Source organism: Megascapheus bottae, chromosome 3 (assembly GCF_031878675.1).
Source record: "Megascapheus bottae isolate mThoBot1 chromosome 3, mThoBot2.hap1, whole genome shotgun sequence".
Classification (NCBI taxonomy): domain Eukaryota; kingdom Metazoa; phylum Chordata; class Mammalia; order Rodentia; family Geomyidae; genus Megascapheus; species Megascapheus bottae.
Window position 1 is genome coordinate 8539200 of NC_143511.1, and position 27600 is coordinate 8566799.

The following is a 27600-nucleotide window of genomic DNA, read 5'->3' on the forward strand; positions in this document are numbered from 1 at the left end:
TTCAAAATACACTTTTACCCCACTCCATTCTGTCATTATTTACAGATATGTACCAGAAAAATGAGTCTCTCTGTGTGTCTGTGTGTGTTAGGCATGTGTCTATGTGTGTATGTTGAGTGTGTGTGTGTGTGTGTGTGTGTGTGTGTGTGCGTGTGTGTGGTCATTTTCTCGTATTAAAAAGCTCTGCTGGTTGGGTGGGTGGGCTGGGCAGGTGGGAGGGTAGGCGGCGTGGTCAGATGGAAGTGCCATGGGACATGTCCAGGGCCTCTGGAAGGACTCCTCCAGGCACGGGCTGAAAGGACATGGGGATGGGGGTCTTCACCGGACTCTGTCAAAACAGCCCCCCATTGGGCGATCTGTGTTTGCACTGAATGGAGGGCATAGTGGCCAAGCTGCTCAGGGGTAGTGGCAGATTGCTGCTGGGCCCTGATGACAGTGTCCGGCTGGTGCCATGGCTGCTTTGCTCAGGCAGAAAGGTGCTGACTGAGAGCTGCGTGTTCTGGTATTCCCTCGTAGGCTCCAGACCTTGGCTGGGAGCCAGGCTTCCCATCTCCAGGGCTGAGAGCTCAATCGATGCAGGGGAAATCTGCTTGTGAGCAATGTCTTCATCCATGAGGCTGTTTATGCGCCTATGCACCTGCTCCAGGTTCACCTCTTTGTCCTGGGGAGAAAACGCAGGAAGATCAGGAGAAAGCCTTAGCAGTACACTAAGTCTGGCTTGTGGCAGCATCTGCATACCTGAAAGTACTGGCCTGTTTAGCTTGCTGGACAGAGTATTTTCCCTATTGCTCCCACCTCCCTCAAGTAGTAGTCAACCCTCTGTTGTCTGGGGAATCCATAGGAAGGACACTTGCACTGTGTACCAACAATCCTTCCAGCATGCCTGCTGTACTCATCAGAACCATTGTCATGCCCAGAAGCATCCACCGGGACAAAGCCCTTTCAAGGCCTGGTGGAGACTAAAGCCCAATGGGAATAGAAGATTGGTCTTTCTTCCTCTGGTATGCTCTATGCCTTAACCATTTGAGTTCACAAAGGCTTGATACCATCACCTTGACCTTACGCAAAAGGAGGCTCAGTACAGAGAAGCTCAATGACTTCATCAGAGACCCGAGTCTCCAATCAAGGTATCTGGGAAATGTGGAGCAGGAGAGGGCTTCCTGCTCTCTCACTGAGCGATCTATACATTCAGGGATGCCACGAGTGGTACAAATCCCTATGTGAAAGGCTAACAAGGTTTCTAGGTATGGACCGGGGAAGTGAGGAAAGGCACTTCTCATGGGGTAAGTGACTCTCCTTGTGTCACAAAGGCTTTGAGACTGCCTGGAAAGATATTGTCTCTCTCCATGATGGTCTCACTGTGGTTGGTGGCACCACAGAAGATACTTTGGCTTGTTTATGTGCTCAAAAAAAGAAAAATCTAAAACAGGCCCAAATCACTCTTTTTTGCTTATATTTTTATTGTAATTAATAGAAGGGCAAATCACTCTTTTTAAAGGAGCTTATGCTTTGCCTTCCATGTCAGAAGGCATCAAGATCTAAGTGGTCATACAGCTTGTAAGTTTAAACTGCTTCTTCAGCTGTTTCCCTGTGAAGCCAGTAGAGTGTGGCCTGCTTCTTCTCCCAGGGAAAAGCTTCCCAGATGGGATTAGAAGTTGCAGTCCTATTTGTGGGCTGCATACCTTGCCAATAAAGGCAGATGGGGTGTAGCATATACTGCCACCCCTACCTGATGCCACACTCCAAGAGAAACACTGGATCCAAATCCTCTCCAAGGAAAATCTCGTGGGTGGTTCAATGCTGACATCATATGGGACAGAGAAACTCGGACCTTCCGCATTTGGGGAGGGATGATAGAAAGCTTGAGAAATTCAAAAGTCTTGATACACTTTCAGAAAGAAAAAGAAGGAACCCTGAAAAATAAATAATGACTGCTCCAGAGGTTTGTTTCTATGGGGCTGGGTACACAGGAATTTCCTCCAGGAGGCCACCAAGTACATCTGGCCTGTACTTAGATGCAGAGGGCTAACCCCAGGAAGACTCAAATGTTCATTTGCTAGCAGATAAGGTGAAATGCCCTGAAGCCACTTCCTTCCAAATGTTCCCTGCCATGGAAAAAGGTGCCCATCAGTTCTCTATGCCCCCATGAGTTTAGAGTTGACACACAGAGTGCTTGACTTTGGGTGGGGAACCTGTTGTCATTCTCACAAAGTCTCCCAGAGTGAGAAAACTGACAGTTTCCTACGACAACGGAGAAATGGCTTCAGACTAAGAGATATGATGGTCAGAGAGCACATTGGTTTGAAAGTGAACTCAGATCCATGTCAGATGGCAGTTGGACATAATTGACAAGCCCTTTAAGGAGAGCCAGAAGAAATACAGTTCAGCAAGTTGGGGCTAAGAGACCAGCTTTGAGTTGAGGCCATGTCTGAGAGGCAAAAGTCACAAGTGACACCAGGTTTCTACATGAGAGAAGAAAACACCATTCAGGAAAGTTTCATTGAATCTTTCAGAAGTTTATAAACTATAGATGTTCTTCAATTGTTGAGATTAATCCCGAGGATCTCAGCATACGTCAAAAATATCATTCAGTAAATTAAAATGCATTTAATACACCTCACCTACCAAACATCCTAGCTTAGCAAGGCAGGTAGAGCTTGCTTTCACTTGTGATTCAGTGGATGGTGTCCCTGTGCACTTTTGCTCAAGGTTAGCGTTATAACACTTCCTCCAACTTTTGGGAGGTTAATTAGAGATAAGAGTCCCATGGGCGTTCCTGCCCAGGCTGGCTTTACCTGATCTCAGCCTCTTGAGTATCTAAGATTACAGACTTAAGCCACAGGTGCCCAGCTGGCACATTGCTTGTGTAGTAGCATAGTCAACATTAAAAAAGTTCATGGGTTGAACCATGAATCAGGGGCAACCCCTAAATCACAAAACAAATTCAAGTTCGTTGCTTCCTATAGTCAGTGAGTTCAAATTCAAGTTCATTGCTTAAGTATAACACAATTGAGCCAGTTGTGGCAGCTTCCTGTCTTTCTATTTATTCATTTGAATTTTTGCATATAAAATTGTTGAAGTAGTCTTTTATGCCTGTTACTTGGAAACATTAGTGTGTGCAAATCACTCAGAGGCACTAATCTCTTCTTAAATATGCTCACAGTTTATTTGCTTTGAGGAAATAAATGATTGTCTACCCTGGACAGCAGCTTGTCAAGTGACCTGTTCACCTAGCCAAGAGATACAATCTGAACCTAAGCAAGAACAAGAGGAATGAGTCTGAAGTTTATTTGGAGAGACAAACAAAGAGAAAATGGTTGGTATTTGGTCAGGAGGGCAGAGGTACCTTATCCAGCTTTCTGCCCCTTGATTTTGGGCCTCTGGACAAGCCTTGGCTCTGCCCACCACCAAGCCTATTCCCCCAGCTTCTCCTGGCTACCAGGATCCCCTGTGATGCTTCTGATAATGGATGCGATTCCATCACCTGCTGCATTAGCCAAAGTCACAAGCTACTTTCTAAATGTCCAAAGAGAAGAAGACTGGTAACAGAAGAATATCAGATACTTTGAAGCAAATATCAGATACTTTGAAGGTTTAAGAATTCAAGTTTCAGGGCCAGGAGTTTGGCGTAGTGGGAGAGTGCTTGCCTAGCATGCACGAAGACCCAGGTTCAATTCCTCGATACCATATACACAGAAAATCTGGAAGTGGTGCTGTGGCTCAAGTGGTAGAGTGCTAGCCTTGAGGAAAGCCAAAGGATAGTGCTTAGGCCCTGAATTCAAGCCCCAAAACTGGCAAAAATATTCAATTTTCCCTCCTCTGCCTGCAACAAAACCCAGGGAAGGATGGCTGAGCATATCGCCCAGCTATAAAGGTTTACCCATCCATGGAAGAAAACTGATTACCAGGAGGTTTTGTGGATTAGTAGAAGAACTAGTTTGTTGTGCAACCCTGACTTTCTTCCTTTCTATGTTCTCTTCAGGACTGTAAGGTCCTCAGAGTTTCCCTTATGCCATGGTTGTGACAAAGGTAAACTCTTATGCCTATGGTTGAGCTCCAAAGGTAGGTCTTCTGTGGGAATGGAAGGAAATGAAGTTGGAAGAGTGGAATTCTTTGCAGCAGGAAGCAAGTATGTGGCTTGTGTTCATGCTAGATTCTGGCAGGTGGCAGGGACAACCTAGTTCTTGTTCTGAGAGTCATTTTAATGTTAGGTGTCCAGAAGGTGATTCCTACTTTTTTCAAGGTTTTGAGAGAGAGAGAAAAAAAGATAACTTCTTGTCCAAGAAGATCACAAGGAGTTGGAAAATTGAGAGCAGAGGGCACAGAGAAAAAAACCTTCCCCTATCTTCTACCAGGCAAACAAACACTGTGAGCTTTGAGGAAAAGACAGACCAATCAAAATCCTCTGAAGAGAAAAACACAAGAAAGCTCTCTTTTTCTCCCTCCTTTCCCCCTCCCCTCTTGATATAGATGCTTTCACCACCGAGATACCAAGGAGAGAATGCAGAAGGCCTGGTATGTTAAAAAAGTGAAAGGGCACAGAATCCAGCCTAACATGTTAAATACAGTGATGTATGGGGAGATGATCAGGTACCATTAAAGCATTTAGAAAACAGACCAATCCAGAAAGTTAATGTAAACCTGGCCATTTAACTTAAGACCATGTTTGTAAGTTGTGTGTTGTGGTTCCAACCTGCAATAATAGTTACTTGGGTTATAAAAATCAGGGAACAATTCGAGAGTTTAAGAGACTCCATCTTCACCATTGGCTGGTCATTATGGCCTATACCTATTGCTCCAGTTCCTTGGGAAGCACAATAGCTGGGCTCGTATTCGTCACCCCCAGATACAAGGGGAAGCATGAGGAGTGAATCGTAGACCAAGACACACAGAGAACACAGTGAGACTCTACCTCAACAATAACCCAATGGAAAAAAAGACACTGCTTAGCAAGCATGTGGTCCTAAATTCAATCCCCAAAACCATCAATTTAAAAACAGAAAGAAAAAGATAAGCATTTCTGAATAAAAAGTCTTGAATACTTTCTGTGTGTGTGTGTGTGTGTGTGTGTGTGTGTGTGTGTGTGTGTGTGTGTGTGTGTGTGTGTGTATCTATGTGTCTCTATGTCTGTGTGTATTTACCAATACTGGGGCTCAAATTCTTCAGACTGACCTCATATTCTTTCTTAGTTTATTTGTTCATGGTTGGCACTCTGTGATTTGAGCCATACCTCCACTTCTGAATAAATTCTTTCTTAAGCCCATTTATTCTCTTCTTGCTTCAATTTAAGGATGGATGAATCCATTCCCCGGCTGCGAGGACATGTCCTGTGGCTATTAATTAGCCTTTAACCTCTACACCAGGACACATGGAAAATGTCCACACCAATTGCAGAAATTTTCTAGAGAGAGTGTCTCATTTCAAATGGCTGTCAAACATCCAACTTCCTTGCGCCACTGGGACATTTTTCTATTCAAATTCCATTAATCCAGTAGAGCCAATGCTAAGACAACCCTTGGGAAAGGAGGGGACCATTAAGAGCCAGCGACCACTGGTTGTATGACCAGATAAGACAAAGCATGGAGGATCTGGAGCATAGTCTAGCGATAGAGTGCTTGCTTAGCATGCACGAAGCCCTTGGTTCAATTCTTCAGTACCACATACTCAAAAAAAGCCAGAAGTGATGCTGTGGCTCAAGTGACAGGGCATTAGCCTTGAGCAAAAAGTCCAAGGACAGTGCCCAGGCCCTGAATTCAAGCCCCAAGACTGGGAAAAAAAGAAAATGAGTAGAATAAGAAGAGAAAATTTCATGACTCCTCTGCAAAACAGAAATGCAACCTATCTGAGGGTCGGTCTCACAGTTTTTCTTGATCTTGCTTGCTCCAATTGTTCTGTATGCACCCAGAACTGAACAGCAAAGAACATATCTGATTTAAGGCTTGGCAATCTTGTCTTCTTAGATTACCGGGGGTCACAGTATTAACACATGCAAGGTCATGTTTCGTTGTACCTTCTTGTGTCTGGCCAAGGGAAGTAGCAGCAGGAGTAATCAGCTTACTCAAGGAAAGAGGCAAGAGTAATTTGAATAATTATTCATCTTTGAGACAAAATGGTGCATTCTATAATGTTATGCAAATTCCAATAATGGGCTTTTTAATGTGAACTACATCAGTTTACATCCTCATTATCCTAAGGTTTCTGCATTCAGCCAGGTAATGACAGTTGAGGAAAGAGACCTGGAAACTTTCTGTGGCCTTCATTAATCTAGCATAGGCAGCTGACCTAGTCAAACACCCCAGAAGAATATGACATAAAACCCCACTGGCTGCATTTACCCATGATTCAGCTGCATTCCTGCTCTGTATTTCTTACCCCAAATTAAACTTGATGAACAGATGCACCAACAGAGGTTACCAGGGAATCTCTCTCAGGAATTGTCTTGCAGAGAGATAAAGTTCTGTAATTAAGCTGCTGTTCACCAATGTGGAAATAATACAGTATATTGAAAAACGGTAATTAACTAAACTATCATCTATGTAACAGTCTGTTACACACGGGACTCGTTAGAACTGACTTTGTTTGGAATCCAACAGCTCCTACTTTAAGTCAGGCAAGACCAGAACTAGGAGTGAGGGACTTCTCGTCTGACTACAGCGATCGTTGCCAGCTCTCTCTCACTAACCACTGCAACGAGCCAGGTGGTAAATGAGATGTAATGACTGGGAGAAATGCCACCAAGATGATCCCCGTAAAGTGTGACACCGATGTCTTGGAAAAGGCTAGGGGAGTCAGAGTCATGTTGGATAAAATCAGCGGTTGACCCTCACCTCCAGGAGTAACTTAATCGACAGGGCCCCCACAAGCAATGGCAAACATGAGAATAAACTGAGGCTGGGAGTGAAGTGATTGGCTTGAGATCACACAGTTCTATGGCGAGTGAAGCATCAGTATTAGCACTCTCATCCACCTGTCTCCAAAACCTGGAAGTTTTTCCCCTACCATACCAAAGTAGATATTAGATATTTACCAAATCTCACTATGAAGATTTATCCACAACTTAGCAGAAGGTTGATGGGAGATTTTAATCCCTAGCAGAATATCAGGAGTAGATGTAGTTTATCAATTACAGTTGTCCGTGGCTCCTTACAATGACCCTTTATGAAACGAGGTTCAAGCATCTATATTTCAAATGGCTCAAGAATTAATTATCTTGGATGCACAGCCATACCCGAATGCCATTGATCTCACTCACTGCAGTGATTATCTAACAATTTAACATGAATAAGATTTTCTTTATAGGAGTCCAGGTTAGTTCATTCGAATGAATGAATAAATACTTCTGAGCTCCTACCACCAGATGAACTCGTGTTCTACAGAAAGCATTCATCTTTGGTTCTTGGCACATGGAAGATGCTCAAAACTTCAGTTATATTCATCATGCCTTAGTAAGGCCTCGGTGTCTCAGAAAGAAGGCAAAAATGATGAGAATTCAGAGGTGAGGAGTTGCTGGCAGAATTGCAGCAGAGACAAGTAGGTAAACAATCACTACAGGATGGAATTGTATCTAACACTGTCCACATTCAGGGGAAGCTTTGCCAGTAGGCTGGTTTGGAGATTTGCAGTGATATATAATAAAGTGCTCAGTGCTGCTGCTGGGTACACACCTGGGATATTAACTACTTAGGAGGCTGATGTCTGAGAATCACAGTTCGAAGCCAGCTTAACCAGGAGATGTCTGTGAGACCCTTAGCTCCAGTGAACTTTGGAAAAACCTAGAAATGGAGCCCCCATGGCTCAAGTGATAGAGGGCTAGCCATGAGCAAGAATGCTCAAGGATATCATCTAGGCCCCAAGTACAAGGTGTCAGAGCAGCACACCCACCCAAAAAGTGTTCAATCCCCTCCGACTAAAAGGCCCTGGGCTAAGAACTAGAATGTGCCAAACTGTTCAACCTCAGTAAAGTAGCTATCAGATTAGGCTCAAGTTTCAGCTGACGAGTGAGAACTGGGGATTAAAAGAAGTAGCTGTCTCATGAGAGCCCTGATCCATGGAAGAACTGTGTTACATCCTTCATTTCCTGAATTCTCTGGGGGGAAAATGCTAATATCTGGATTTTAAGTAGGAATTCCTAGTTAGGAACTCAGAATCCAGCACACACCAACACCAGCCAGAAAGCCAGTATATGGCTCTTTGACAAGCCTGCCTCTAGAGGGCAGCAGATGCATCTGGGCTCTTGCAGTTCCCTGTGGCCTTCCAAGGGTAAGAATGCCTTTTTCAAATGTTAAGTAGATAAGCTGCAATTTGCCCAGCACAGGCCAGTTACCCTAAGGTGTAATGTGCCTCTTCCATACTCCACACCATCCATTCCTCCATTCGTAAGAGGCAACAGACCCTTGGTCCCCATGAATCAAGAATGTCTCTGGGATGAGAGTAGCCTGAAGACCCTTTGCACATCTTTCTTGATTGAAAGTGTTACAACAGATGAAAAGGGAATTTGTGCAGGAGAGAAAGTCTCCACACAGAATAAACAGTGATCAAAGGAAGAGAGGCTTTGTTAAAGAATAGTGTGGAGTTGGAGATCTGACCTCCCAAGAAGGGCCCAGACAGATGCTGGCCAGACAAAGAGGCCAGCCATCACTCAGTCTCCTGCCACTCAACTACCCTTGCCAGCCACCTCCTGCCTGCTACAGAAGCATGGGGCGAGGGAGGGTGGGCAAAGGCAGGAAGCAGCAAGGATTCTAAGCTTCCAGCCTACGGATGGATGATTCATCTCTCAATCCTCATGTCAGCTCCCATTTGTGCAGTTCTCATCTTTATTTCATGAATATTTTATTCTCAGAGCAATGACTCCACATACCCCATAAATCTAGCGGGTGGCTCTTTACTGCATCCTCTGAGCTTGATGCACTCACCTGCATTGGGTAACTACATAATTGTCTGATTCCCCAGGAAAAAAATATATGAGCTCAAATGCACATGAATATTAAGGGCTTGAACGCACATTACTACTCTTACCCAAATAGGTGTCTAAACTCTGAAGGCAATCTCAGAATAAGCCATTAAACACAGCTTGGGCTCCACCCAAAGACAGGTTCCTTGCTCTTAAGAAATATGGCTGGTGGCCCCAAATGAAATGCTTTAGGAGTAAGTAGACACTCTCATCTAATTTCAAATGTTGCTCCATAAAACACAAGCCACAGTAGATCTAAATTAAACACCATCATTATTTCTCCATGGTTTGAAAGATTCACTTCTTAAATACAGTCATGTTAGCCCTTTCCCTGGTTCCCATGCTCTGTTTGGATGAGGAATCTATACTCCTCAGCCAGACATAAAAGTCCTGAGGAACACATCCAGCCTTCCCTTACCAGCATCTTCCTCCTGCCCTCCTTCCCTGTTAACCATTCATTTGCCATTCACTATCCCATCTCATCTCCAGATGTAGGGTTTCTTCTCATTCTTATCACTCATGTCAGAACAACTCAAGCCCCAATAAATCTTGGTTACTCACCACTACCCACTATGGCCCCGTAAAGAGTTAGCTGGACTAGGGCCTTGGCTGGTACTTGCTCCTCGTTTCAGAAGAGCTGAGATCCATGGAAAGGAGATCTGCCTGGAAATATCTGTGTGGTACCTGCCAGTAAGGTGGTAAATTATCTGAAAAGAGGGGCTGTGCTCCCACCAGTGATCTTATTAAAGAAAGAAGGGAGAGAAATGGAAGAAACTTCATCTTCAATTGAAAAAAAGCCAATGGTTCACATCTGTAACTCCATCTACTCAGGAGGTTAAGAGCTGAGGTTGGTGGTTCAAAGTGAGCCTGGGAAGTAAAGTCCATGAGACTCTTATCTCCAATTAACCATCAAAAAGCCAGAAGTGGAGCTGAGGCACAAGTGGTGGTAGAGTACTATCTTTGAGCAAGAAAGCTCAGGAATAGCACCTCTGAGTTCAAGTCCCAGGATGCACTCTATGCACTCTCTCTTTCTTTCTTTCTTTCTCTCTTCCTCCCCTTCCCCCCCCTCCCTCTCTCTCTCTCTCTCTCTCTCTCTCTCTCTCTCTCTCTCTCTCTCTCTCTCTCTCTCTCTCTCTCTCTCTCCCTCTCCCTCTCTCTCTCTGTAGTATATGTTTCCATACAACATCATAATGATGTCAGGATTAACTGCAGCTGCTCTGCTTCTCTGCATGCCTCTCCATGGACCCTCCTCTTCCTAGAAGCAGGTCGGCAGCCAGGGCAGGAGAGCTGCATTTTAGAAGTAAGATATGAACATTCATCTCCTCATAGCTGAGATGTTGGACTTAGACACCAGGAGATAAGCAAGAAGGGCACAGACAGCGTGCACTCTTCTTTTTGCCTCTACCTTCTCACATTCCTACCTATGTCTCTCCAGAAAATAAAATTCTGTGTTTCTCCCCTTCTCTCTCTCTTACACACACACACACACACACACACACACACACACACTCCTGTTTACATACAAACTGATGATTAATTCTGGAGCTGTCATGACACTGGGGGTTATAAAGAGATAAAACTGAAAATAGTTGCAAAGGGACAAGACTAAAAATAGACAATGCCTTCCAGAGGCTCCTAGGAGATGTATTAAGAGTTTGAACTCGAGTTTATGTCTTGCACCCCACCTTGCCCACATCAGCCAGGCCAGCACTGCTCACCTCTACTCCCTGATCCAAGGGGCATTTTCTTTCTCCTCTTTCTTTCTTTCTCCTCCCTTCCTTCCTTCCTTCCTTCCTTCCTTCCTTCCTTCCTTCCTTCCTTCCTTTCTTCCTTTTTTTGCCAGTCCTTGGTTTGAACATAGGGCCCGGGTGCTGTCTCTGACCTTCTTTTGCTCAAGGCTAACACACTACTACTTGGGCCACAAGGCCACTTCCATATACATGCAATCTCCAGGTCTTTCTTGCCCCAGCTGGTTCTGAACCACAATCCTCACATCTCAGCCTCCTGAGTAGCTAGGCTTACAAATGTGAACCACTAGCACCCAGCCCAGGTGGCATTAGCAGAGGTGGTGGACAGTATAAACAGTCCAAGAGGGGTTTTATATGAGTCAGCCAGTGTCTCTTTCATCCACTCTGTCTTCCCTGTTCCTCCTCCGGGTATCTCTGGGGATAACCCTCTCTGGCTGCCTGTGCTGTGCACATGGGCCATGATTGTGGCAGTGGTGAGAGGGCCATGACCAGGATGTGGAGGGGTCAGACATGATGCCCCAGCTGCAGAGTTAAGTGAGGTTCTTCATGAAACCACTTAAAAGGATAATTCCCAGTCCTTCCCAGTGGCTTCATTTACAAGTTTCCAGTTGTAGCTCCATTCTGGTGGCTCATGCATGTATTCATTCTGGCTACTCAGAAGGCTAAGATTTGAGGATTGAGGTTCAAAGCCAGTCTGGATAGAAAGTTCATGATATTCTTATCTCCAATTAATCACCATTCCATGAATTCCCTGCAAAGGTAATCCTTCCTGCCTTCATGGGGTCTGGGAGTGACAGGGGAGCTATGGAGGTGGCATTGGAACCATTCCTTGTATTTTTTGACATGGCAATATATACGGAAGGAAAGGAAGATGCCCCTGGAATATTTCAGAGCTCTCTCAGCAGTGCCCTCCTTCCAAGGAAAGGAAAATCAGATGACACTGCTCACTGGGATGAATTGTTAAGAAAGATGGAAGCAAGCAGACCCCATAGTCCTCAGCTAGAAATTCCTTACAGACTGGTGAATGACATCACAGCCAGCCAACCACTGCAGACCACAGAGACGATGACTAAGGTTCTTACTGTCCAGAGGCACAGATTCCCAGCCCCACATTAGACTGAGAAGATTCCAGGCCGCTCACACTGCTCCTGCCTAGTTTTTATTTCTGCCCCTGCCCCTGCCCCAGTTGAGTTTGACTCTTTCCTCTAAAAATCATTTTTGTGAACTTGTGTCACTAGAGTCACCGGAGAATACAAACAACAACAAAAATGAACAAATCATAACAAGTCAGTTGCCTCTCAGTTCCCTTGTTTGGGATTTCCATCCTCACCCCAACAGAATCTGTAAGCAGGGCTGTGATTCCAGCTGTCTGTCGCTGAGGGGTATATGCTGAGATGTGAGAGCCAATGAATGCAGTGACTGGGCTTGTGCTAAGAACATTGTCATCAAATGGCACACCCTGCTGCCATCGTTTAGAACTGTCTCCTAGGGGCCCTTGTGATGACTTCATTTCAAACAATTCCCAAGATGAGCTTAAAGAACCCCCCCCCCAGGAGAAGTATCAAAGCACAGATTTAACTGTGATTAGCATCCATTGGGACAGAGCTACAATAATACCCTGAAAGTGGGGTGTCTCAAGCAGGATGTAAACCCTACAAGAAGGAAGGAGAGAGGGAGGAGGGGTAACAGGAGAGATGGGGACACCCTCTGTGGCTGGGTAAGCAAAGAGAACCAGAAAGGAATATGGGGTCCTCTCTTACCCTACAGGTGATCTCTCCAGGTCAGGGTGGAGGCACATGGGCAGGGCAGGGTGGGGAAAGGCTCTCTGGCGCTGCCCATGCTGTACTTGTTCTATAGATAAATACAGGACTTTAGTGGCCGTGGCTGGCACGTGGTGCTTTCTTCAAACTATGAAACTGTCCCCTGCATTTTTCCCTCTCTTGTTTTAAGAACAAAACAAACCAAAACCAGGCAAAGGAAAGAGGGGCACTGTCCACAAAGAAATGTATTCTTTACCTGACTTATGATACTACAAACCCTCTGTTCATTCATCCCCTTTATAATAACAATCAAAATAGATGAAAATTTATTTTAAAATATATAATAAAACCAGAATCCCTCCCGATATACATTGCTGATATCTCTCAATAAGAGGCCTCATGTAAACACTAACTGGAAGAAAACAATTGCCCGATGGGATCCCTCCCTCCCTCCCGCCCTCCCTCCTTGGTTGTGGCAGACAGAGGTAGGACCCCAGGTACAGACCTCTTTGGGGGTCTCCTGGTGGCACCGGTTACTGTTCCACCATAACTCCAAGGCAGCCACCAGGCAGGCAAGGAGAAGACCAATTGCCAAGATGCAGAAGACACCAGCAAAGTTGTGCAGCTTCAGGGATTTGCCATCAGCCTGGGCACTGGCGTGGCTGGTGAGGTCACAGTGACCTGTGTGCGGCCACCACTTCTGCTTGAGTACATCTAGGTCACCTGTGTCCTGAAGCTCCAGGATCCTGCAAGACAAAACTCAGGTGAGCCACAGTCACAGATCTCGTCCGCTCAGTCCTGGTCTCTGCCACCATGATGGTTCTATTATGTGTAGTCTTGGAGGCAACTCTTTGCCTCAAATTCCACTACAACCCATACAAGCAGACACAGTGATTTCCCCAAAACATTAATCAGGTTTTATCTCTTTTCTCCTCAGCAGCCAATCTCCTTTCCTCTGTGGTCCATGGACCAAATCCAGTAACAAAACAGGAGAATGAATAAGGAATCAATAGGTAAATATGGAAACAAATCAAGTAAACACACACACAGTGGGCTTAAGACATTCATGGTTACAAAAATTATTCGAATGCACCATCTATCTGGCAAATATCATGTAACCTTTCTATTAATTACAATAAAAAATATATGAAAAAAAATTATTTGAAGGGTTGGTTAGGATGGGATGGGTAGGTAAGAATGTTGAAAGGAATGATAGTGATCAAATTGCATAGTACTCATAAACTGCCTTGCTGAACACCAACTCGTTGGTAAAGCTTCTTAACCATAATAAAAATACCTTAGAAATTTCTTATTTCCACAGGTTGAGCATATCTATCCAAAAAACAAAAATCTGAAATTCAAAATGCTCCCCAATCTGAAAAATTCTGAGGAATAACATGGTATTCCAATTAGAAAATTCTACATATATCTTCTGATGACTTGATGGAGAGAATTTCATATGCAAAATTATTTAAAATAGTATACAATTTCACCTAGGTGTAATCCCTAAGAAAACTCATTATGCATATATACATATATACATATATGTATAATGAGGTACATAATGGTATATATATAATTATATATAATGAGATATATATGTAATGATATAAATATATATAATGAGATATATGATGCATCATATAATGAAATAGTGATGTGTAATTATATATTATATAATGATATATATTTATTTAATGCATTATACATATGCATTTAAGAAATAAAGAAACCTCTAAAACATTTCTTATCCAGAGCATTTTTTTAATTTTTATTATTCTTTGGCCAGTCCTGGGCTTTTGCTCAGGGCCTGAGCACTGTCCTTGGACTTTCTCAAGGCTAGAGCTCTACCACTTGAGCCTCAGCACCACTTTCAGCTTTTTTTCTATGTATGTGGTACCGAGGAATCAGACCCGGGTCTTCATACATGCTAGGCAAGCACTCTACCACTAGACCAAACTCCTGGCCGCTCCAGAGCATTTTTGACAAGGAATACTTCACATGTCTACCCAAGTCTCTCCCTCTAGGACCCACATGATTCTTCATTTATTCATTTGATGTGGAAAGTAATGCCTAATCCTGCTGAGCTTATACTTTCAAGGCATAAGAAACTAGCCTTAAGACAAACAGAGCCAGCAATGTAAAGACAGAAGCTGTGATAAATACAATGAAATGAAAGTACAGGTGCCAGGAATTGAAATGAAAGTACAGGTGCCAGGAAATGGCACATTTTGAGGCCAGCTCAGCCAGGAAGGCTAAGGAGGATCTTGTGAAGAAAGTAATGGTTAAATTACACCTGAAGCATGATTTATCATAGCTTATACCGGTCTAGAATATTCAGTGTGCCAGGAAATATCTGTGTTAAATGTTTTGTAGATAATGATGAATTTTTGTGTCAATCCTTTGTGAAGGTTATTTCTGTATTCCCATTTTTACAGAGAGAGAAATCAAAACGCAGAGAGATGAAATACCTTCCCAAACTTACTTTGAGGTTGGCAGCATTGGTGTGCAACGAGGCAAAGGAAGCCCCTTCCTGGGACTAGAATTACATATAACTGTCTTGGCTGGTGCAGGGATTTGTTGTGTGAAGCCACTGTAACAAGGCCAGTGAGTCTGTGGAATGGTGAGTTAGGAGAAGGACGGTGTGAGTAAGTACACAACAAGCCGAGCCCAGGCATCTGGATTGGATTTATTCTACCTTAGAAGGGCAACTCCTACTGCTCCTTGCTGCCCTCTGGTGAGGCTTTTCTAACTTGTATTTTGTAGCTTCCCCCTGAAATCCAGGAGCCTAAAAAGTGAACCAGTGGCAGCCTGGTACATCCTTCCCACATGTGCCACACACACACACACACACACATACACACATACACACACACACACACACACACACACACGCGCACGCACACACACACACCAACTCCAAATAGTCAACTAAGCCTGTTTTTGAAGTCATGCTCATTGAATCTGGTCCATGAGGTTTTTCAGTTAACAACATCTGATGTGATCTCCTTTATCTTCTTGGTTATGCACCGTTAACAAGCAGCAATTGATCACACTGGGAAGACATTCACCTAAATAACTGAGCAGTATCTGTCTTGGACTTATGTCACAGGCTGGCTGTGACCACAGGTCTAAAGCAGTGCTCAGATATCCTTCATTGTATCCAATAGTTACAAATGGTGACTCCTCAAGAGGATCCACTGACCTGTTAGCAGCATGGATCCAGAATGACATAGCCCCTTCATTGGCTGGGATCAATCAAGCTGAGTGAAAAGAGCAGGCTTTGGAGTTGCCAAATCTCAGCCTTGTATACCTGGACATAGGCTTGGTCCCTGCTAAAATGCAGCATCCTCATCTTTCTAGCACAGACTGTATTCCTACTACATTAATAGGGTAGTGGCTTCTGGGATGGGTCTGCCTGTTCTTTTCGCATGGATTTTAAAAAAATATATAAATCTACTTGCTCTCACAGCTAAGGCCTAAGGTTGCAAGCATGTGCTCTGCCAATAAAGATGTGTATTTGTCAAATAATGCAAACTAACCTAAACCAAAATGGCCATGGTTAAATCATGACATGAGTCCATCAAATGTTCAAGGCACTGATGAGCCCAAATGACTCAGAATATGGCTATGCATGGAAGGTCTTGGACATTGAGATAAGTGCATGATTCAACATGCATTTGGGTGTCAGGAGCCATGCTCCTGAAAATCATAGCTTTCTCTCCAATAGCACACTGCAGAATTAACTGGGTAGCCATAGTGTCTCATTCAGTATCTCCCATGACTCGTGTCAGGTAAGGGAAGTTATGTGTCTACAGATCCACTGGCCTTATCTAAGTGTCTTGGTTGGCAGGGTTGAATAGGTTGAACATCCTGTAAAGTTATGGGAACTCCAGTGTCAGATATAAAAGATGTCAGGACCTTAGAGACTGTGCTAATGCAAATGGTTGGAATCCAGACTTTGAAACCCTAGCCTTCTAAAAATCTGAGACAATAAATGTACCTACCTCACAGACCATTAGCTCGCATCCTGATGAGCAACAAAATCTCCATAAAAGGTAACAGAGCCTGGTACTAGTGGCTCATGCCTCTAATCCTATCTACTCAGGAGGCTGAGATCTGAGGATCACAGTTAGAAGTTAACCTGGGCAGGAAAGTCTGTTACACGTTTTATCTTCACTTAGTAGTTGAACAATCAGATGGTCAAATTGACCAACAGACTTACCAGGCTAGTTGGGTATAAGCTGTGTTTACTGAGAAAATAATAGGGGAAAATCATTTCATACTATTTCAATCCTCACAAAAACCTGCTGAGTAATCCCATTTTCGTTCATTGCTTTTGTTCTGTGTGTGTGTGTGTGTGTGTGTGTGTGTGTACTGAGATTGAGGCTTGAGCTCAAGGCCTTACATTCTCTTTTGGCTATTTTGCTTAAGGCCACATTCTACCACTGAAACCACATCTCCGGTTTTGGCTTTTTGCTGGTTAGCTGGGGATAAGAGTCTCATGGACTTTTCTGTCCAGGATTGCTTTGAACTTGGATCCTCAGATCACAGTCCTCTGAGTAGCTTGGCTTAAAGAATAGTTCTTACCAAGTCTGTTTCACTTCTTGAAGACTGGAGGCTGAGGATCTAAAACACTTGTCCCAGATTACAATTGAAAAGTGACAAGCCTGTGTTGAGATCTGGATCAGAGAGACTATATTCTTTTTGGGAGAGCAAGCTATTCTTTAAGGATAAGTTGTAGCATAGGAAATAGTGAAACACTGGTCAGATCCCTTCTCTTCCACTCAGCAAGCAGCTTCTGTGAAACATAGCCTGGCTACATAGTTTTGTTGACCTTTTCTTCTGGCTCCCTATAATTCTCTACATCTTTTATACTCAGTCCAGAAAGAGCATAAGGAAATTTATAGGAAAATAAAGAACAGAAAAAATAAACAAAGGAACTTTAAATACAGTAGCAATAGGAAAGAAAAGTCACAGGCATAAAATGTCTTCTAGAATGGGGTTCAACTAATGCACACTGTAATAATCTATAGTCTTATGAGGAAGCCAGAGCAATAATAGCCACTTCCTGATGCCAGTTGTTCTATTTCCCAGACAGATATAATTGCAGGTGCTTTCCTTTATTCAATAGTTGTGGAGCCTGTTACACAGTAGGTGCTCAATAAATGGCTATTAAGTTCACTAAACAGTTATTGAATGACCACTCTGCATGCTGGGGTTTGCAAACCTGTTATAGACCATAAATCCTATCGCATATGCACAAGTGTGAGCGCATGCACGAAAACACACACACACACACACACATACACACACACACACACACACACACACACACACACACACACACACACACACACACACACACACCTACATCCTGGGCTCTGTCAAAGCAAGGAAAGAACTCAGCTTCCAGGGTGTAGGGAAAGATGGCTACAGCCATTGCAGATAAAGCTGTGCAAGGGGCTACCTTTATTTTGTGTCATTGCATGGTGCATCACCTTTAGATCAGTTTCCTTCTCTCCTCTCTAGCATACTCAAGCTGAAAACAAGCAGCACACCAATCTTTATGTGCCATAGAAGAAAACTTTTTCTACAACTATTAGCAAGAAGTTAGCATTCCAAAGTCTTGAGTATTCCTCTCAAAGCAGACACCGTGTGTCAGAGAAGAGTTACTGCTGTCCAGGTGAGTCTGCCCTGTGGAGGCAGTTGACTGTGCTTTCAGAAGCCCAGAGAGCCCAGTGGGGACCTTTACTGGGCATCACAGAGCACACAACCTTCTGAGGAAAAGCAAAGAAGGAAAAAGTGACCTCTTTCAAGAAAGGCAAGGAACATAGACTATCTGCCTTTGTTTATGGAGGATATAGGGGTCATAGTAGAAGGAAGAAAAGGAGTAACTTTTCCTTACCCATCTCTTCTGTCTACAAGTTGAATGCCATTCTGGTCTCCTGTGATCTAGCTTTTACTCCTTTGAACAATCCAGCAAAGTCCTAAGCTTCTTGGTCAATATCTGCTCACTTCTGTCTAGTTTCAGGAGATTAATAAGCATTGCAAATACAGGGGACTCCAACCTCCTCTCACTGGGTCTCTGTGCTACTGTGAATGCTTTCTTGGGGGGCATATTGGCTGTCAGGATGTTGTTCCTGTATCAGTCCCATCAGCTCCATCGAAATACTCATAGGTGGCAGGTCTGTGGCAACTGTCTTGAGCCTCCCACCTAGACAAACAAACCCATATAAACCTAAATCCTAGAGAAAAGCCATCTTTATTTCATGCCTTCAGCCTGACCAATCATCCTCTGTTGCCCAGGGAGTAGAGTAAGGAGCAAAATGAAAAATGGATGAAATTCTGAAAATCAACCTGAACGGAAGCCTCATTTACCTGAATTAGTCCTAAACCCTTTCCCAGTTTTGCAAACAAGACACTGGATTGCTTGCAAGTTCAGTGTCCTCAACCATTTTCCTTATGAGGCTGAGGCGCCAATGGTCATGAGAAGCAGGGACCAATCTGAACACTCAGGAAGTAGGGGAAGAGAGGAAGTAGAGTTTGAACAGCAGTCCTATTCCTTGTTCTGCCGGAAACCAGCTGAGCAGTTCTGCATGGCAGCGTTATCCTCTCCACTGTAGAATGTACAATACATCTATCTGTGTATGTACATGTGCATGTGTCTCATGGGGCTTGAACTCAGGACTTAGGTGATATCTCTCAGCTTTTTTTGTTTTTGCTCAGGGCTGGTACTCTTAACACTTGAGCTACCACTCTACTTCTGGCTTTTTGCTTGTTAATTGGAGATGAGTTTCAGATGGTTTTTCTGCTTGCATCAAACAGTGATCTCAGCCTCCGAATAGCTGGGATTACAGGCATGAGTCACTGGCACCAAACAGCAACATACATTTAAAAAAAATCTTACACCAGCTAGGTGCCAGTGGCTCACAATTATAAGCCTAGAAACTCAGGAGGTTGAGATCTAAGGATCACAGTTCAAAGCCAGCCTAGGCAGGGAAGTCCCCATGCAACTCTGATCTCCAATTAAACACACACATACACACACACAGGAAGTGGTACTATAGCTCAAAGTGGTAGAGCACTAGTATTGAGCAAAATCAGTTCATGGATAGTTCCCAGGTCCTGAGTTCAAGTCTCATGACTGACACATAAAAAGGTCACAGACCTTTTAGTACTGAAATTCATGCAACTGAGGATTGCATTTAAGCAACTGAGGATTGCTTCTAAGCCTAGACTTTTGCTGCCTTTCAGATATTCCTGCCACAGCTTGAATTTTGATAGATACAGACAAAGTCTGAGTTGGGGCCTTCTCACTGGCTTTGTCATTCCTGTCCTTCCTTCAGCACAATGCTACCTCACAGTTCTATGCAAGTGGAGGGTCTACAGCGTAGCACTCCTTGGGAACAAGAGCCACTGCTGAGAGGCTAGCTGCTAGGAAGAGGCCCCTGACATTACCCATGTTCCTAGACTGAGGCCAGGCCAGCTAGTCCAAGGTCAAGATAAGCTGCTACAGTAGAGTAAAGGAGTGGGTTACAGAGAGACTGTTTTCTCAAGGAAGTAATCTAAATGCCTGCATCAATAACTGTTGAAACTTGATCTTGTCTGAGAGTCCAGAGCTGGTGAGGCTTCAAGGAATGGATTCACACCAACCAATCATAGGAGAGTCTTACATGGTCAAGCACAAGCTGGACTCATTGCATTTGACTCTAGTGTACATGAATGCTTACTGATATACATTTTTTTGGTGGCAGTACTGGGGCTTTAACTCATGTCTAGGCATGGTCCCTTAACCTTTTTCATTCTAGGTTGAGTCTCTAACACTTGGGCTATGCTTCCATTTCTGACATTTTTGTGGTTAATTGGAGATTCTGCCCAGCCTGGCATCTAACCTTGATCCTCAAATCTTAGCCTCCTGAGTAGGTAGAATTACAGATGCAAGCCACTGGCATCTGGCTTTGACAATACATTTATCATTAAGTCTTATCATTAGGGCCTTCCCAGCCATTATTTGATATTCATTATTTATTTGTCAGCCTAACTCCTACAGGGCTTGGTGTCACCACCTCTGGGAAGTCCTCCTGGATCTAGCCAAGTGTCCTCTCTTCCCCTTCTACTACTTCCTCTAGTCTCTGGAGAATATTATTGCCAGTTTGCTCATGCCCTAGGCTGGCACTCATGACTCACAGTGCCATGCTACATGTACCAGGAACTGTCATGAGCAGAGACCATGCCCTTACAATTTTCATCGCAGCACTGACAGAGAGAGCCAAGATGGAGCTGGGGTGGAAGTTGTATTGGTAGAAAGCTGCCTAAGTCCTGATGTTGCCGGGATGGCTGGCCAGGAGAGCCTACCTCTGGGAGAAGAGGTCCCTGTAGGGGCTGCCAGGCTGCAGGGCGATGCCATAGCCCTTGCTGCTGATGCTGTTGCTGATGACGGTTACCGAGCAGTCGTCATCCGTCAGGGCTGCATATTCCACCACGGCCACGTCCCACGAAAAGGCATAGTTGCCTTTCTTTGCCTGGAAGACACAAATCACCACTAAGTCAGATTGTGGGCCATCAACCGTGATGTCTTACCTAGTGAGACACCTCAATGGTGGACGTGTGGAATTTCTCTATAAGGTTCTCTTGCTCACCAGAAAACTCTCCCACTATTTTTGGCCTCTCAGATAAGAATCCAGAACGTAAATTAAGATTCTTCAGGTCAGAGATGTACAGGGAATGTGATAACTTGCCAATGATGGGAAAGACCCACCCTGAAAAACATAGGCCTTAGTGGCAGAGGTAAATATTATTCTCTTTATATTTCTACTTGGAATTTAAATGCTGCTACTTGTGAGCAATGGAGACAGTGGAAAGCACTAGGAGATGGCTGTGAGCACAGGAGATGATGGCTTTGTGTTCAGCGCAGTAAGTAGCCACGACTAAATGTCAAGTACATGTAGTTGTCCAGAAGTTGGAGATGAATCCACTGGGAACAAGGCCCTAATTGTTTAGCTGCCAGCAGGTCAGGCTCTGCCTTTCACTGCTCATTTGTGAGGATGAGCATGCACACACACACACACACACACACACACACATACACACACACACACACACACACACACACACACACACACACAAGGGATATGTGTTGATGCATATGTACAGTACACATGGAATGACGTTGGGGGACACACAGACTCATGTATCAATATTCCCATCCAGTGCACTGTTTTGGGTACTCAGCCACACCTGACTACCACATTCTACTACTACTGCATACTACCACATTCTACTACTTTCCACACTCATCCACAATGGGAAATCATTTCTATATTGAGCCATAATTTTAACTTTAACTTAAGTTGGAAAACACCCAGAGAGGAGAATTGCTTTAGTTTTTTTGAAAGTGATGCAAATGACTCTTGATTTTATTTTCTTTTCCCCTTGTTTTTCCTTTGTACCAGTGCTTTGTATATCCTCCTTGAAACTGTCAATGGTCTTGTCCCTAGCCCCTGCTTTTATTCAGTAGACTCTTCATGACCTCTAAGATTCCTCAAAGAGCACTATAGCTGCTAATACAAAGCTCAGGGTTTTACTTCTTTCTTATTTCCTGCTTTGTGGTTGGGAAATTGAAACAGAGTCTCGCTTGATATTCAAGCCATAGACTCAGCTTCCTCAATAGGGAATCCCTAAAATCACAAGTTTCTGCCTCTGGGAAAGCCCAGAATATACTTTCTCTCTCCGTCTCTCTCTGTCTTTGTCTGTCTTTCTTTCTGCCTGTTTACCTACCTCTCCTCTCCTCTCTCTCTCTCTCTCTCTCTCTCTCTCTCTCTCTCTCTCTCTCTCTCTCTCTCTCTCTCTCTCTCACCTGCTCTCACTCTCGCTCTCTCTCATTAAAGTTAATTATATGAAAGCTCAGGGTTCCATATAATTCTCAACTCCTCCTTCCTCAGCTTCCTGAGTGCTGGGATTACAGGTATGTGCAATTACACTCCGTGAGAGTTTATTTCTTTTAGTACCATAAATGCATATAATCCAAGATATCTCCTTTTCTTGTCAGATTCCATCCATCAGAAGGATTTGTGGACAGAATATGATCTACAGAGGCAATGACCTGCTCCTAGTGTTTCTCACAATTTTGCCTACTACCTTGTCGGAAACAACACACACCCATGTCACCCACTAACTTTCACATCAGGGAACACTTCAAATATCACACCAAACCCTCATTCCTCAACCAAGCCAATTTCAAACATCCAAAAGGACTTTAACCTAGGTTGCCAAATTATACACATCTCTCTTCCTCCATGTAGGAAGATAACAGTCTTTGGACTTTCTTTCCTACTGGCAAACAAGTTTTCTCATGAAAAGATATACATTTTCAACTTCTTAGTAACCATGTTTCTCAGCAAAACTGTTGACTTATGACCTAATATTTGGCTTCAGCCAGACCTGGGAACATTTTACTTTCATACCCCCAATTCAACATGACAATCAGACACTGTTATTTGTACGATTTCAAAAGGGCATGTCATGTTGAGGGAAGAATTAAGATCAGCTTCACTTTACCTTTCAAGTGAGGTTCCAAGAAGGAAAAGAAATAAGCTGGGTTAAGTCAAGTGGAAGCAGATTCAGAGCAAAGCGTACCAGTGTCACTATAATGGGACAACTGCATTCTACATGCATGTGTGGTTACTGAAAGGGCTCAGACAGTGAACACAGTTTAGGAAGACCACTACATCTATATTTATGGAAACAGCTGTGAAATATTGAAAAGCTATACTATGTACCAACTTTTACTCCCTGCTCAACCGGGAGGCAGTTCCGAAAGGGAGGAGAAAGTAGGAGTCTCATTTTGCTGTTTTGGTTTGGGTTCTGTTTTTGCCTGGCCTGCGGCTTGAACTCAAAGCCTAGATGCTGTCCCTAAGTTTTTCACTCAATGCTAGTGTTCTACCACTTTAAGTCACAGCACTACTTCCAGTTTTCCGGTGATTAACTGGAGATAAGAGTCTCATGGACTTTCCTGCCCAGACTGGCTTCAAACTATGATCCTCAGATCTCAGCCTCTTGTGTAGCTAGGACTATAGGCAGGAGCCACTGGCACACAAATGGGGGTCTTTCTTGTGTTTTCTTGTGGCTAAGTTTCTGATCTACTCAACAGTGCCAAAATAGGACTACTTAGAGATATTTGCCATGTTTTGTCATAGGGCCAAATCAACAATGAAAAAGGCACCAACAGCAGTAAAATGAAGCAGATTATAGCTCCATCTTTATCACTAACATTTTTTTTTATTTCTCTTTTCTCTTTTTCCTGTCCTGGGGCTTGAATTCAGGGCCTGGGCACTATCTTTGAGCTACTTTTGTTTTTACTCTTTTCCTCAAGGTTAACACTCTACAACTTGAACAAAAGCTTTACTTCGAACAACTGAAAGTTAATTGGAAATAAAGGTCTTATGAATTTTCCTGCTTGGGCTGGCTTTGAGGAATTAGGATTGCAAATATCCCTTCTTAATTTCCTCAACAGCCTCAAAATCTCTAGAATAACTCCACCTCTCAGTCCTGCAATTAGCAGTGTGTAACACTCAAATTTTTTTTTCAGGGGAGTTCACAAAGATCAATTTCCAGAAGAATATTCTGGACCTTGCAAATATCTCCTGGTCTTTCTGTGTGAGACAAAAGCCTTGCTAGCTCAGGCTGTGTCATCAGAAACATCTCAGAGCCAGCTTTTCCAAGTCAAACACCTACACCCACCACAGGTGTATTGTCTGTATATGGATTCATTCCATGTTTCCTTGTAGAATGAGCTTCAGACCTTTCTACATTAAAAAAAAACACTATGACAAATTTGATAACTGGAGAATCTGAATCAATTTTTTATGGATGTTAACAATTCTGAAATCTTATTATTTTGCTGGTTGGTCTTAAGACAACTAAAGTACCAAGGCTCTGCCTTGAGAGCCAAGAATTACTATATTTCCTGTCCTACCTATCACAAACTTGTCCTCTCATTTATTTTCAGCCAGTCTTAGGGCTTGAACTCAGTTTCTGAGTTTTTTGCTCATGCCTACTTCTCTTGTCACTAGGCCCACAGCTTTACTTTCAGGTTTCTGTGGTTTCATTGGGGATAAGAGTCTCATAGACTTTTCTGCCTATCTTGTTTAAAACCACAGTTTTCAGATCTCAGCCTCCTGGATAGCTAGGATTACAGACATGAGCTACCAGTGCCCTGCTTATAGTGTATTATTTTTTGCCAGTTCTGGGCTTAAGCTCAGGGCCTGAGCACTGTCCTTGGGCTTTCTCAAGGCTTGAGCTCTACCACTTGAGCCTCAGCACCACTTCCGGCTTTTTTTTCTATGTATGTGGTACTGCGGAATCGAATTCGGCAGGGTGGGGGGGTGGGTCTTAGTGCATGCTGGGTAAGCACTCTACCACTAAGCCAAACACCCTGCCCTATAGTGTATTCTAATTAATATCTAGTGAGGGAAAATTTGTAAGAAAATAAATGAGATTATTCTTAGAGGTAATGACCATCACATACAATCCTGTGAAAAAATTAATGAAGCAAAACATAATGTGAACCCAGGAAGTTACTATAGTTTTCAGACTGGCAAATTGAAACTTAACTTAAAAAAAAATAACACAAAGTATCTAAAAGACAGCAAATATTTGAAATATTACAAATCTAGTGTTGACTCTAAAGTAAAGGGGGAATCGTTTAAATGGTCAATGTTCAGGAAATAATCTATGAAATTATGATCAAGAGTAGAATGGGATAAAAAAAATTTAAAGAGTAGAATGAGATCTTGTGCAACATAGTCTCATTATAAAGACTGCATTAAAACTATATGAATAAGCCTGTAATTACAGGAGTTCACGCCTGTAATTCTAACTACTCAGTAGGCTGAGCTTTACAGATCATGGTTCTAACTCAGCCAGAGCAGAAAAGTCAATGAGACTTTTATCTCCAATTAACTATCAAAGAGGTTAAAATGGAGATGTGGCTCAAGTGGTAGAGTAGATATAGTGTCCAGACTCTGAGTTAAAGTCCTAGTACTGGCAATAAATATATAAATAAACTACAAATAAATATTGAACTATAAGTACATGAATAAATAAATAAAGGAAATTCTATCCTTGACCCTAAAACACTTGAGAAAATCTCCCTAATATTCTTTGGCCTGCTTCTAAATAGTTAGCTTCTTTCTTCTCCCAACCCATTTCCCAAAAATAAAAATAATGAATCAGCAAACCAAAAACAGTTGGTACAAGAATTTTTTTAAAAAAGTAGATGTGAGAAGGTAAGGGAGAATGAAAGAATATCTCTGGCATTAGAGACAGTCAAGGGCATCTGGGTTTTCATCGCCTGGGTGCCAGGATAGCAGCAGGGAGATGGACTACCCCTGGCTGATCTCCCAGCAAACATTGCAGCAAATGGAATCCAAACCTATGATGTCCACCTGCACAGCGGATGCCTGCAAACTGAAACACATAGACACCACAAGAGGCCCCATGCTTGGCAGGTTATGAGTGGACTACATTGCTGCAGGAAGGTTGGACGCCACAGCCACAGGTGACCTATGACACTGGATGGACTCATTGGCTCTCCAGTGCTTCTCTCTGGTTATAAAAAGAGATTGCACAGTCTTTCATTTCTCCCACTGCTTCCATCCTTCCCAGAGCTGGTTTGGAACACACACTTCCAGAGATAATACCCTTTAAAACAACGAACCCCGACACACTCATTTCTAATCCATCCTAACTGTTTGGTCTCCCCAGATGAGAAATGTAATGCAGCCAACCCCAGTGCCAATGCTGCTATCACAAAGTGTGCATGTTAGCTAGGCATGTATAATGCCAGGTCCTGAGTGGGTGTGAAGCATCCCCTGGTGGCAGAGTCTCCAGAAACCAGACATCTTTTTCTCAAGTACAGTTATCCTCTTTAATAGATGAAGAAACTGAGACTGGGAGAATGGGAGTGATTCATTATAAACAAGCTCAGCTTTTGAGCAGGATTTCTAGGTCATCCTCAGGGCTTCATCTGATGGCAAAGAGGCCTGTACTTACTCTCCATTCTGCTGGGATGTGAGGAGGGTACTAAGAAAAAAGGGGTTTCTGGGGTATCTTTGTTCTTGGACAGTTTCCCAGGAGATTCTGCTACACCACACTGAATGGCAATGCTTATTTTCCCACCAGTGTCATCCATTAAGATGACAGTGTGGGAGAAGAGGGGATATGGTTGTGTACCTTCTCCAAGGATTCTTTACACACCTGATGCATTAACCATCTAGGCGGCACATTTATTGTCTTCTTTTATACCTTTCATTCACTCCAACAAAACAGAGCTCAGCCTTTCATGCTCTCAAGTCTTAACTCCTATAATCATCTTCATACAATGGCAACATGTTGCCAGACACAGCCTGAACCCTGGCTACACTGATACCTGTATTGTGCACTATGCCAAATCACAGAATGCAGCAGTAAAACCCCAGACCTTCTGCAGAGAAAAGGCCAATTTTACAGCTTGCTAGTAAGACAGTTGGTTGGCATATTGCTGGAATGGCAGTTTGGTGAGGAGAATCAAATGCTTCTTTTTAAAAAATCGACCTATATAGCAACTCTACCCCTGTGGGATTTATCTTATAGAATTGTTCCATTTCTAAAAAGATATGTGTGTGAAGATTTTTTTTCCCAGAACAGCACTTGCTAAACTAGTAGGAAATTGGAAATAATCTCAATGTCCAACTAGTGAGAATTGAGTAGGTAAATGGTAGCCTTAAATGAGGGACTATTTTCTTTTCACTAAAATGGTGTTTTCAGCATATTTGTTGCTGAGGAAAATGTCTCTGATAAATGGAAGACAGCTCTGGGCATAAGTCAGTCTAAGTTGCTGGAGTCTAACTATATGGATCCAAATCTCAGCTGCATTGCTTGTCAACAGTGTGAGTGATTTAACACATCCAGGCCTGTGTTCCACTGGGTAGCAAATGGGCAGAGTTCAGCTGAAGATCACATATACATTACATACATTTGACATACTGAAGGTTTTGTGAAATGAATGCTAATACTTACACCATTTAATGAGAAAAAGCCTGTGATATTTGGTAATACTAGCTCTTTTTTCAATTTTGTGTCAAAGGACCATGTTCATTAA

At 43.2% G+C, this 27600-nt stretch overlaps 2 protein-coding genes across 2 annotated transcripts in view; both read right to left on the minus strand.

Moving 5' to 3' along the window:
* LOC150064912 (glutamate receptor ionotropic, delta-1-like) lies at positions 1-26652 on the minus strand. The gene is made up of 5 exons (XM_090329281.1): positions 26514-26652; positions 21054-21220; positions 20817-20983; positions 12964-13204; positions 1-661 (listed from the first exon to the last, which is right to left on the minus strand). The coding sequence occupies exons 1-5, from the start codon at positions 26650-26652 to the stop codon at positions 332-334; spliced, it is 1044 nt and encodes a 347-aa protein (XP_090185407.1). The 3' UTR covers positions 1-331.
* The window catches only part of LOC150064913 (glutamate receptor ionotropic, delta-1-like), a 106831-nt gene continuing 100198 nt past the window's right edge, over positions 20968-27600 (minus strand). Inside the window, exon 6 of the mRNA XM_090329539.1 lies at positions 20968-20983. The gene's annotated coding sequence lies outside the window, so the exon portion shown is untranslated. The remainder of the gene's footprint in view (positions 20984-27600) is intronic.

What these genes read in the sequence shown, in the direction of transcription:
- LOC150064912 (XM_090329281.1), bottom strand. Translation starts at nt 26,652, where the DNA reads ATGGATGACACTGGTGGGAAAATAAGCATTGCCATTCAGTGTGGTGTA. An exon ending in TCCACACGTCCACCATTGAG is followed by an intron (nt 20,984 to 21,053) that starts GTGTCTCACTAG and finishes TGTGTCTTCCAG; the next exon opens with GCAAAGAAAGGCAACTATGC. An exon ending in AGGGACCTCTTCTCCCAGAG is followed by an intron (nt 13,205 to 20,816) that starts GTAGGCTCTCCT and finishes TTTGTCTTGCAG; the next exon opens with GATCCTGGAGCTTCAGGACA.